At 37.2% G+C, this 13,795-nt stretch overlaps 1 protein-coding gene across 1 annotated transcript; it reads left to right on the top strand.

Annotated features, from left to right (window-relative positions):
• The first annotated feature begins 3,456 nt into the window (after positions 1 to 3,456).
• LOC113052424 (stAR-related lipid transfer protein 5-like) lies at positions 3,457 to 9,253 on the top strand. Its single transcript, XM_026216867.1, has 4 exons — positions 3,457 to 3,460; positions 8,683 to 8,778; positions 8,856 to 8,949; positions 9,075 to 9,253. The coding sequence occupies exons 1-4, from the start codon at positions 3,457 to 3,459 to the stop codon at positions 9,220 to 9,222; spliced, it is 342 nt and encodes a 113-aa protein (XP_026072652.1). The 3' UTR covers positions 9,223 to 9,253.
• Positions 9,254 to 13,795: the final 4,542 nt, after the last annotated feature.

Raw genomic sequence — 13,795 nt, 5'->3', positions numbered from 1 at the left:
ATAATTAGAATATCATAAAAAGTTGATTTATTTCACTAATTCCATTCAAAAAGTGAAACTTGTATATGTATTCATTAAAACACACACTGATATATTTCAAATGTTTATTTCTTTTAATTTTGTTGTTTATAACTGACATCTAAGGAAAATCCCAAAATGCAGTATCTCAGAAAATGTGAATATTGTGAAAAGGTTCAATATTGAAGACACCTGGTGCCACATTCTAATCAGTAAATTAACTCAAAACACCTGCAAAGCCTTTAAATGGTCTCTCAGTCTAGTTCTGTATGGTACACAATCATGGGGAAGACTGCTGAATTGAAAGTTGTCCAAAAGATGACAATTGACACCTTTGCAAAAGGAGGGCAAGGCACAAAAGGTCATTGCAAAAGAGGCTGGCTGTTCACAGAGCTCTGTGTCCAAACACATTAATAGAGAGGCGAAGGGAAAGAAAGTATGTGGCAGAAAAAAGTGTACAAGCAATAGGGATAACCGCACCTTGGAGAGGATTGTGAAACAAAACCCATTAAAAAATGTGGGGGAGATACACAAAGAGTGGACTGCAGCTGGAGTCAGTGCTTCAAGAACCACTACACGAAGACGTATGGAAGACATGGGTTTCAGCTGTTGGATTCCTTGCGTCAAGCCACTCTTGAACAATAGACAGCTTCAGAAGTGTCTCGCTTCAAAAAGGACTGGACTGCTGCCGAGTAGTTCAAAGTTATGTGCTCTGATGAAAGTAAATTTCCTTTGGATATCAGGGTCCCAGAGTCTGGAGGAAGAGAGGAGAGGCACACAATCCACGTTGCTTGAGGTACAGTGTAAAGTTTCCACAGTCAGTGATGGTTTGCGTTGCCATGTTATCTGCTGGTGTTTGTCCACTGTGTTTTCTGGGGTCCAAGGTCAACAAAGCCATGTACCAGGAAGTTTTAGAGCACTTCATGCTTCCTGCTGCGGACCAACTTTACGGAGATACAGATTTCATTTTCCAACAGGACTTGGCACCCTCACACAGTGCCAAAGCTTCGGTTACCTGGTTTAAGGACCATAGTATCCCTTTTCTTAATTGGCCAGCAAACTCGCCTGACCTTAACCCCATTGAAAATCTATGGGGTACTGTGAAGAGGAAGATGCGATATGCTAGACCCAAGAATGCAGAAGAGCTGAAGGCCACTATCAGAGCAACCTGTGCTCTCATAACACCTGAGCAGTGCCACATACTGATCGACTCCATGTCACGCCGCATTGCTGCTGTAATTCAGGCAAAAGGAGCCCCAACTAAGTATTGAGTTCTGTACATTCTCATACTGTTCATTTTTTATACAAGATTTCTAAAAATCCTTTCTTTGTATTGGTCTTAAGTTTAATTCTAATTTTCTGAGATACTGAATTTGGGATTTTCCTTAGTTGTCAGTTATAATCATCAAAATTAAAATAAATAAACATTTGAAATATATCAGTCTGTGTGTAATGAATGAATATAATATACAAGTTTCACTTTTTGAATGGAATTAATGAAATAAATAAACTTTTTGATGATATTCTAATTATATAACCAGCACCTGTATGTGCATCCAGAATGCACCATGAGTAATTCAGCATTCCAAACAACTTGAATTCTCCCATAGACATGCATACATACTGTAGATGCCTTGTTAGTGGCTATGTCTATGGGCCACTATACTGTATGTAACTCACCTCCATATTGGTGGGGTCATAGCCGGACCATGAAAACTTGAGAGTAAGTTGGCTGTGCATCTGCAACCGCTGTTATACGCATATGAATATCTATACCTGCAATAGACTTAAGCAGACATTTTTTTAAACTAACAGAATACAAGAAGATGAAGCCATTAGCTAACACAACATAAAAAAAAACTTGATTAAAACTTGTTAAAAGCACAAACCAACATATTCTCACCTGTAAAAGTTTATCCTATTTCTTAAGGAATTAAAATTTTGGTGGTTTTTAACAACCAGAGGCTGCGCAATGTTGTGGCATCTTAGAAAACTCATTGATTTCTACTGGAAGTGATGAAACATTGACCATTCTAAGACTGCGGACACATCGACGTGCCGTAACAGTCGAATGTGGCATCTACCTATACATGTCTATGAGATTCCCCGACTTCTACTTAAAAATAACCAATTGAATGGTGCTCGAGGTTAGATATCCAACTCATTCAGAGCAGGTCAATCAATCCCTGATTCAAGAAGAATCAAAGTTGATGGCAACTAAAGTTGATGTTCCATTGGTTATTTTAAGTGGAGGTGAGGCAAGTTGTTTGGAACACATCATGATTATAAAATGTTTACGTTACAAATGGGGAACTTCAGTATTTCGTCCTCCAACTACATCTGAAACGCAGCATAAATCCATCCAAGATGGTGGATAAAGTTTAGAGAAATGTTTATTGCAAATATAGTGCATTTCATTCAATAATGAGAAATATATTAATTAAAATAAATCTTAGCATATAGCATAGCAACATGCAAATGACAGACACTGAGTGTCAGTAGCTGTCTATGAGATGTGTTCTAAATCCATCATTTATGAGGTTCCACTATATTTCAGCTGCTTATGTAGGCAGTAGACAGCAAAGCAATTTATTCAGTGTAATACAGTTTTATCATATAAAAGTTGCAGTTCTGCCTTGTAAAGCACAAAGAAATGACTAGTCTATATGAGTGTTCTTTGCATGTCTAAATGTGATATAAATATATGTAAATTATAATGTTTGGACATTTGTTCTGTTGTGTAATGCAAGGCTGCAAAAATCTTCAAGATTGGGTGTGTATTAAAATAAAATATATTTAAATAAAAAATTTGAGAATCAACCAGTGAAAAACACATCAAGCAGACTGGGTGTAAAAGGCTGGCACTATGGACCATCAGGCAAACATATAGGCTAGGGTGACGTGCCCTTATGCCCAGACGTGTCCCTGACAGGATTTAGCAAATAGGGAAGATTGGTTCTAGCTGTAGAAAGCATCCACTCTTGAATCGCTCCTGCTGTACTTCTATGCCAAACACTGTTTGGTCTCCACAGCTCAACCCTCCAGGAATTGAGTTTGATGTAGGGTGTCCCATTCGTCATTTTAGCACACACTCTTTACAACTGATTTGTGATCAAAAACCTTGTGAATCCATTCATTATAACAAACAAAGCATAGACATGATGTAAATAAGAGATTCATTGTGTGACATAAATATGACTAAATGAGTTTAGTCGATGTCAGCACTGAGAACTGTGAGTTGTTCTTTACTCAAACGCTCACTCTGAATAGAGGATTTATGCACTTCATGTGGTAACTTACAATCACGGTAAACGCTCCGAACAAGTAATTCTATATTGCTACTTCTTTATTGTTTTCTATTCAGAAAAAATATATATATATATAATAATAATGCATAATTTTTACTGTGGCTCTTTTGGGGGAATGCATTAACCAAAAATGGGTGAAAAAGTTTCTTTGGTCAAAAAAGTTTCCTGACCTTAAGGGTGCCATATGCAAAAATTGCAGAGGTGTCAAGTAACGAAGTACAAATACTTCGTTACTGTACTTAAGTAGAAATTTGGGGTATCTATACTTTACTTGAGTGATTATTTTTCAGCCGACTTTTTACTTCTACTCCTTACATTTTCACGCAAGTATCTGTACTTTCTACTCCTTACATTTAAAAAAATAGCTTCGTTACTGCTATTTCATACCGGATTGTTATCGTTCAGAGAGAGAGAAAGAAAAAAACCCTATCCAGATAAATCGCGCCATCAGGATGGAGTGAATTTGATTGTGGTTGGATGAGAAGTATACACATATACCATTCCGACACCCTATTGGTCCATACGCGATCCATCACACCTGCACATGACACAAGTCACATCACACTGCATAGACAGTTTTGGGTTCGTTTATCAAAAAATATATTTCTTAAAAGTAGGTTGGAACCAGTAGATTCCGATCGCCTCAGAGTCAGTCCGCTTAAATTTAAAATGAAACCGGCGTCAATCCGGTCTCCTCTCCGTCTTTCAGCGCGCTCTTCAATCCGCCGACCACGGTGGAGCAGCGCGAGCTCAAACAGAGACAGAGGACACAAGGTGTGTGTTTACCGATAGATTGTTAGAATATCTGTATCTGTGAAGTTTTTTGTCATAAATACAGTTTACAAAAGGTCAAGATCAGTCGGTTTCTCATCTAGTGTAAAGTTTTCGCTTGTCACCGCTAATCACGAAACAGCTGTTTCCTTACACTTATTTAAATATACTTCATTTAATCATACGTACATACACTACTGTGCAAAAGTCTTAGTTAGTATTTTCACTTAAAAGAATGGTGTTCGGCCAGTTATTTATATATTTTGCTGTAGAGTGTCACTGTCAGTATAAAATATCAGTTTACAATTCCAAACATTCATTTTGCCATCGTCAAACTGCTTGTGCATTCAAAATCGCACTAGATTATTATTAAAATTAATGGCAAACTACTGTCCTACTGACACACTACAGCAAAAGATATAAATAACTGGCTTAAAACCCTTTTTTGGGGTGAAAACACTATTCTTTCTTTTCCATAAGACTTTTGCACAGTACTGTATTTTAAAAACGAGATTGTTGCTACTTTATAAAGAATGAGCATACAGTCATTCACAGAAACTGATTTAAGACCGTGACAGACAGCACTCATCTTAACTAAATATCAGAGTGAGTGACAGAGATACAGTAGAAACATTATGTGTACTTTTGTATTAAATAATGACCCAGATTGTGAAATACATTTATTAGCCTTAGATTAAGGGAAGCACAACTTGGGAAATGAGAGCATCCAAGGTGAAAGCTATGGATTTATTTTAAATATTTGTAATGTTCTTTAATGTTATCCATAGTTTTTTTTGGAGTTCTTTTTTTTTTTTAAGTATCGGTTCAGGCACGTTGAGGCGCCAGTACCATTTTAAAAGTATCGAAAAGGCACTGGACCCTACTTAAAAGTTATTATTTATTTCTCACTACTGGCTCATTTGCCAAATGGGTGCTTTCTCTTCGTCCTCCACAAATTAAGCTACTGTAGGTAGTTGGGTAGTGAGACGTTTTAATAAATTATCGTTTGCGATTAATGACGCAGATGACAATGTTGTGATATCTAGGCTATAGAGCATCACAGTCCCACCCACAGCTGGTGCCGGAACTAAAAATTCAATGCAATTTCTGCATTGACATTTGGGGTATAAGCCATTAAAACGTAACCATACATGGTAGACTTAAAACCAGCTACGGCTGTACTAAGCAACAGTATATGCTCATATAAACGTAAAAAGATCATGGGGGCACTAACCTTGTTTTGATCTAAATGCCTTTTATTCGCTATGTCTTGGCTAAGTACTTCATTACCCACAATCCTGAACAATCCCACAATCCCACAGTGATGCATCTGATTGGTGGAGCTCGTATAACCGTCTGGTTAAACCCCTCGAAGGTCCGTGAAGACTGAAGATCATTAATAAAAAAATAAAATAAAATAAAAACCTGTATTGCGTTTTTGCACGGTAGACTTATCAGTGCAATCATGATCTCCTTGGCTGCCATTGAGAGTTTTGCAGGGAGTTTGGTAACTTTAGTTAGCATTATCGTCCACTTTAGCTAGGCTACTGTAGCCTCCATATGAAATGAGTCATATCAAGCATTTTATAATGCCACTGTCAAAACAATATTTAGCCTAGACATACCTTTTTGTGCATTTACTGAACATTTGTGTAATGGCAACGACATGTGTTGACAACTGAGCAGTGATTGCAGTCAGATACAAAGCACTGCACCATTGCTGACGTTATCGTTAACCACTTTCACACACGCACAGAATATAAAATACACGATGATCAAATAAAAATCAATACACAATACATATATAAAACACTATTTATTTACACGATTAATACTGAAAGAACTGCTATTACTGCACATTCACTATATAAAATAAAATTCACTGGAGGAAAAAGTTCGCGCGAGCGGCCGTCATCAGATTTGGATGTCGCTCAAAAGGCTCGTTGCCTCGTTCGCAGTTGTGGCTTCAGTCGAATTCAATGGGGCGCGGTGGTTTATGGGATGAGTAGTTCCTGCGCTCGAAATGAAAATATGTACACAGTCTTGTACCTTTGACTTTTTTTGGATTTTGTCTTAATTGTTTAACTTGAAATGATATGTAATATGCTTATGAGTTCAGCCGTAGCTGGTTATCCTCACACATGCTCTAAAACTCTTTAGATACGGATTTTTCCGAAAGTGAATGGGAGAAATGAATGGGAAATTTACTTCCGGCACCAGAGCTCTCTCGGGCTGTGGGTGGGACTGTGAAGCTCTATATCAACTTTGTAACTCGTTCCCCCCCGAACACTGGACATAGCAGACGTATGTACCGAATACAAGAAGCTATCAATCAAGAAGGTATCAGGATTATGAGTTATTTTTCATTTTTAGTTTTTGAATAATCACTTAGATTAATCATTCATTTTGACAGCACTATAATGTTTATTGTAAATAGTCAACCACACAAGAGTAATTGTTTCTTAGCCTGCACCAATGTTCTTGTCCATTGCCCTCACAGAGTCCTGCAGCTAAGCTTGGATGTACATTTACATTCCATTCAAGGTTATTGATGACATGCCTCTGAAGTTTGACTTTTTGCACCATAACAATACTTATTGGCAACTAGTCATCATATCTCTAGCTCTTTAATGTATTTGCATTGTACTAAAATGAGTTCATTTTCAATGGGCATATATGTGGCTGAAACAGGTAGCCTAGTGCCTCCCACATTTTTCAACATGAACATTTTAATATAACATTATAGTCATTATGGCCTTTAGAAAAAATGTTTTTTGAGGAGGTGGGGTAGTGCACAATAGGCCCTTGTGGCACGGCCCAAGCTTTTGTTCTTAATGGCATTTTTTTTCCTTACATTACTTTTACTTTTATACTTTAAGTAGTTTTTTAAACCAGTACTTTTACACTTTTACTTGAGTAAAAAGCTTGAGTTGATACTTCAACTTCTACAAAAGTCTTTTTAAACCCTAGTATCTATACTTCTACTTGAGTAATGAATGCCAATACTTTTGACACCTCTGAAAAATTGAGGTAAAAATATACATAACATGACCTACACGCATCAAAAGAATGAGAAGAAATAAGGGCGATGATGTCATTAAAAAAATGTCAAGTTATAGTGCTGCAGAGATATCAACCTTAATTAGCATTAGCATTACTAGCCCCGGCCCGACAGGTGTCGTAATACCAGTTTCGGCCATGGGAGGCGGTATGCGGGCAACTTAACCACCAGCCAACCTGCAATACACGAATAACTCGCACGGCTTGTGGGCGTGTACTTAAACCTGATGTCAATCATGTGGAAAGTACAGCACAGTATTTGATTTCAGTTCAGGGAAGAGAGAGAAATTATGGCTCAAGCCCTTGGCAAGAGACCACCACCCGCTACAGGGAAACAACCGCGCTCGGAATCACAAATGAAATCCGATAAGAAAAGGAGCCAAACCAGAGTAAACATCGGCACTGCTTTCAATCGCTGGAGACAACTGATGGACTTGAACCTGCAACATTTCTTTTCGATTGGTAAGTTAGATGCTGTTAGTATTTCGCTAGAAGTTTGTTTTATATGTTTGTGTATTTGTTTTTGGGAAGTTATAACATAGAAATGTATCGAAGGCTGTTCGATAAACATGCTAATGTTAGCGATGGCTAACTGTAGCTGCGTTTGATAATTAGCTAGCTATAACTTAACGTTACCCATTTTATTATATCATAACTAACCTGCTCTGTTTAGTCTGTTGGTCTCCGTGTCCTGTTTGCTTCGTGGTTTTTCTGTGCGTGAAAAAATTGATGTGTGGCGTGAAAGCGTGTGAAAAGAGTCAATAGCGTGTGTCTCTCGGTGAATTCTTGAGAGTTGGCACATTATTTCCCAAGCAGAATAAAGGACAGGTTGATTATTGCTGTTTAGCGTTTGCATTAATCTATGATGTGTCCCTGTTTGCGTACAAGGACATAAAAAATAAATTAAAAGTGATACGTGGACCAAGGTGTCTGAGATGAAGTTCATTTTAATTAAAGGATCATAATATTTCATCCACAACAATATTTAATGAGGTTAACTTATAACTCCTTGTGGTTAGTCTGCACGAGATCAACAAGCTTGTTTGCTTTGCGGCCGCTTTAAATACAAAATAAGCATTCGATCTACGTTACAGTGTCTGAGCGCTCACAAATCTTTCTGCAGCGTCGTGAGCAGAGCGGCAAGAGAGATTTTTGACGCTCTCGACGCCGGCGGAGTGAACGCACAGTTAGGCTTCGGCTTTGGCTGCAGTGTTGTTGTGAAAGTAGGGGTGGAGCATAGAGACTATGCCTTTTCTCGTTTGTTACTCTAGAGTAGACCAATTTACTTTATTGAGGCATATTGCCCCCATCTGGTATGGAATGTGGAGTATGACTTGATTTTTTTTTTTCAAACATTACAGATGGCACCTTTAATGTACTGTAAAAGGATTGAACCAGAAAACTCTAATTCCCAGAATGCAACATTATTCCGAGGACAGACTGAGGAAGTGTCCTTTTACCCATTTATTTTTTTAAATTAAAATTATTTTAGTGCTGTGAAATGGATTAATCTCATCCAAAATAGTCACACCTTCAGCTGCTATGGGTATAATATTGCCTCGAGATTTTGTTGATGTCATTTCCATCAAACGCTATGAGGATGGCACAGTTTCATCAAATGGTATACACAGCCTTTCTCCTTTAACTGGATCTGAATCCGACACTGTTCTAAGTAGGATTATTATAAATAAACATCAGACCTGTCCTCCTGCCATCCAAACTGTCCTCCTCAACCTGGCTATGTCAGAGGCTTCAACCATCCGTGTGGCTGTTCTTGTGTTCCTGTTCCTGGGTGAGTTTCTCATGTCTTTGGTTGATGTAATTGAACCATCAGACAGCAGATGGTGGCAAAAAACTACATTGGAATTTTTCATCAATAGCATACAATTTCTACCTTTTTTTCCTCTCTCTCTGTAGGGAACCAGGCAAAACGCAGCTGTTTAGTTTTTTCCAGACGGATCTTGGAGGTTTGCTTCCTCGTTCGGTTGTCGATTCATTTTTCCCCACTAGTATGGTGGAGTTTTACAGCAACCTGACCAAAGCCGTAAAATCACTCAAAATGTGAATATTTTAATAATCGGATGCACTTAATTGCATTTAATCAAGCTTTAGCAGAAAGTGAATTTACTTTTAGATTTATTCCTGATTCTTCCAATACACTTTGGACTACACATGTCCAAACACACTTGCACAAAGCCAGTTTTATATGTACAGAGTACTGGTACGTTTTGTTTGCCATATTATTTCAGAAATTCTGAAAACCTGATTCAAACAATGAAATATTGCACAAACAGTTATGCATTTGGCACATGCTTTTTTTAATTTATTTTTTTTATTACAGGATTTCTGCTGATATATGTCTTAATTCACTCCTACACAAATTAATGTCTTTAACAGGTGCAGAAAGTTAATTAAGGTATGGCATTAACTGTTGCATGCGTTGCAATTAATTTTCATTCACTGCAAAAATTAATAATTTCCTATTTTTGTCTTGATATTGTGACTGATCAACTATCTGAACATGCTTCATCAAGATACATTCAGTGCAAACTGAATATATGAATTATGAAACCAAACTTAACTGGACAAAATGAAGTGAGTTTATGCTAAAATCCAAAGTAACACTCCAAAGAGAAAGGAAAAAATGAAATCGCATCATATGACCCCTTTAAAACATTATTTAGACATTTGCATTGGAAAACAAGACAAAATAACTGAAGAAGAACGTCTATTTTTTTCAGTGTGATCAGAAGTTACAATATAAGTTATTTCCATATTATTTATGGATGGGGTTATAGCTATTTAACCCATAAGCTATAGTAAAATGCATTAAAAAATTAATTAGTTTTGTTGGAAGTTTCAAACTGTTACAACCTAGACATTTACATTTAGAGAGCATATTGAGGTTTTGTGATCATTTCACTCTATTCCATAAATTTGTGACATTGTCTTAAAATATCTTAAATGTACATAGAAACCTGCAGAAACTGCATCTGCTTCAGGAGCGTGTGTTTTATTTCTGGCCTAAAAAGGCAGTTCACTAGTAACAAAGTCTTATTTTAATAAGCTGTTTTTAGAATTTCAGTAACATATTTGAGGACAGTTGTCTTAGATCAGAGATTCAATTTTATTTGAATAATTGAGCTCTTGATAGATGCCCAAGCTTGACTTATATCATTTCAAGTCTGGTTGTTAAATACGCTGAAACTTTCCATAAGTATTTCTGTATTTTAATAGTGATATTTTAGCACATACATGGCTGTGGCAAATCAGTGTTTACTGACAGACACTTTTCTTCAGACACACTTGAAGAATCGCATTTGCTGCTGTTCTCAGTTAACATAACTGAGTTTATGTACTGTATTTTTGAGACTGACAATAAAAAAAGGCCAGAACAATTATGACAGAATTATGATATAAAATAAGAACCCACAGGCTCGTGGTTTAGCTGGTTAGCATGACTCTGTTGGCCCCTGCTGGTGATTATGTAGTCAGTATAAAGCATTTTTCTCCACTAATAGCCCATTAAAACTATATGAAGTTTAATTAACAAGGTTTGGGAGGAGCACGTTAGATACTTAGCCTAATAAGCACACGTGGAGCACAGTTAAGATAATCAACACTAGGGTTTAAATACAGCTGACTTACCTGTCTCCATTGATGGTTTATCAGCATCCCCCCTCCACCCCATCTCCTCCACTTAGAGTACATTTTACACTTTTATATACGGGGTACTTTAGGTTCGGGCCATTCCCAAGCTCGGAGCCCTTCGCCGGACAGCACGGCAAATATGCATTATAATACTTCATCTAATTATACAGTATTGTTCAAAATAATAGCAGTACAATGTGACTAACCAGAATAATCAAGGTTTTTAGTATATTTTTTATTGCTACGTGGCAAACAAGTTACCAGTAGGTTCAGTAGATTGTCAGAAAACAAACAAGACCCAGCATTCATGATATGCACGCTCTTAAGGCTGTGCAATTGGGCAATTAGTTGAAAGGGGTGTGTTCAAAAAAATAGCAGTGTCTACCTTTGACTGTACAAACTCAAAACTATTTTGTACAAACATTTTTTTTTTCTGGGATTTAGCAATCCTGTGAATCACTAAACTAATATTTAGTTGTATGACCACAGTTTTTTAAAACTGCTTGACATCTGTGTGGCATGGAGTCAACCAACTTGTGGCACCTCTCAGCTGTTATTCCACTCCATGATTCTTTAACAACATTCCACAATTCATTCACATTTCTTGGTTTTGCTTCAGAAACAGCATTTTTTATATCACCCCACAAGTTCCCAATTGGATTAAGGTCTGGAGATTGGGCTGGCCACTCCATAACATTAATTTTGTTGGTTTGGAACCAAGACTTTGCCCGTTTACTAGTGTGTTTTGGGTCATTGTCTTGTTGAAACAACCATTTCAAGGGCATGTCCTCTTCAGCATAGGGCAACATGACCTCTTCAAGTATTTTAACATATGCAAACTGATCCATGATCCCTGGTATGCGATAAATAGGCCCAACACCATAGTAGGAGAAACATGCCCATATCATGATGCTTGCACCTCCATGCTTCACTGTCTTCACTGTGTACTGTGGCTTGAATTCAGAGTTTGGGGGTCGTCTCACAAACTGCCTGTGGCCCTTGGACCCAAAAAGAACAATTTTACTCTCATCAGTCCACAAAATGTTCCTCCATTTCTCTTTAGGCCAGTTGATGTGTTCTTTGGCAAATTGTAACCTCTTCTGCACATGCCTTTTTTTTAACAGAGGGACTTTGCGGGGGATTCTTGAAAATAGATTAGCTTCACACAGACGTCTTCTAACTGTCACAGTACTTACAGGTAACTCCAGACTGTCTTTGATCATCCTGGAGGTGATCATTGGCTGAGCCTTTGCCATTCTGGTTATTCTTCTATCCATTTTGATGGTTGTCTTCCGTTTTCTTCCACGTCTCTCTGGTTTTGCTCTCCATTTTAAGGCATTGGAGATCATTTTAGCTGAACAGCCTATCATTTTTTGCACCTCTTTATAGGTTTTCCCCTCTCTAATCAACTTTTTAATCAAAGTACGCTGTTCTTCTGAACAATGTCTTGAACGACGCATTTTCCTCAGCTTTCAAATGCATGTTCAACAAGTGTTGGCTTCATCCTTAAATAGGGGCCACCTGATTCACACCTGTTTCTTCACAAAATTGATGACCTCAGTGATTGAATGCCACACTGCTATTTTTTTGAACACACCCCTTTCAACTAATTCAACTAATTGCCTAATTGCACAGCCTTAAGAGCGTGCATATCATGAATGCTGGGTCTCATTTGTTTTCTGAGAATCTACTGAACCTACTGGTAACTTGTTTGCCACGTAGCAATAAAAAAATATACGAAAAACCTTGATTATTCTGGTTAGTCACATTGTACTGCTATTATTTTGAACAATACTGTATGTAAGTGTGAACTCGTGCACCTTGTGTTTGTGTATACAAGTATCCACAGGGTTCTGTGCAAGCCAGACCAGCAACTACTATAAAGATGATTGGGAATCCTGATGGAACAGGGAGATGAGTGGAATCCTGTGTGGAATTTGAATAATTAAGAATGATTGAAATTCCTCTTTTTTTCTTCTTCTGTATTTAAACTGAGGTAGAGAACCGGATGGAGCGTTTGAATTTGAATTTATATAAGTTTTATTAAACAATTATGTAAAGAAGTCCTTATATTACATACTTTTACATAATTACATAATCATTTCATGGATCATGGTGGAAGCTATAGTAGCGTAGGGATAGTTTACCCAAAAATGTAATATTTCTGTCATTATTTACTCACCCTTTAGTTGTTCATCCATTAGTGTTACTCTAATGGATTCCTCTGTTTCACTATGTTGAATCTCAATTCCACTATTAGTCATTTCATTCGAAATTCTATTCCAGTTTTGCAACCTGTGGGGTTTGGCCAATTCCATTTAAATGTGCACATATAAATGAAAAGGGAGTTCTTCTTAAATTCACATTTTCTTTTTTAAACATTCCAAAAATATGGAACTAAGACATTTTTCTACTGTAAGTGCATAGAAATGAATGTTATCACACATGGACAAAGGCACTGTTTACTGCTTTGTATATCACTGATATGACTGACCTCGGAGAGAACCTAGTGTGCTTCTTTTTGATCTCTTTAATTACTGTCTGTGTCTAGCTGCACGATTTTCCTGACATGTGTCTTAACCAGTAGGTACTTTGTATTTTTTTATGCCTGTATGACGTCAGTGAAATTACTGTGAACGCATGCTCATGGCCTGGAGATGTGTTCTGTGCTTTTGAAATTCATTTTTATATAATGTAAATTATCAGTATGCTCTAGTGCATTTCAGGATTATTTTGGGAATCAAGATTTTGTGCTTGACTTTAGTATTATTGTGCAAAGTTCTCTATGTCTTTAATCGTGCACTCAGATTTACATTCCAAAAGCAGTGTATTCAGTTAGTCAATTCTGTCAAGCAGAATGGACTGTCGAGTTTTTGATTATTTCAGATTACAAAAAAAAAAAAATCTTGAAGTCGACAAGAAATGTCATTCGCAATCCATTTTACATCTGTAAACTGTATTTAGAATAAACCATTTGGTGGTACTTG

The sequence above is a fragment of the Carassius auratus genome, chromosome 32, assembly GCF_003368295.1.
Source record: "Carassius auratus strain Wakin chromosome 32, ASM336829v1, whole genome shotgun sequence".
Taxonomy (NCBI): Eukaryota; Metazoa; Chordata; class Actinopteri; order Cypriniformes; family Cyprinidae; genus Carassius; species Carassius auratus.
The sequence above is the reverse complement of the archived record's forward strand: the minus strand, read 5'-3'. Positions and strand labels throughout refer to the sequence as shown.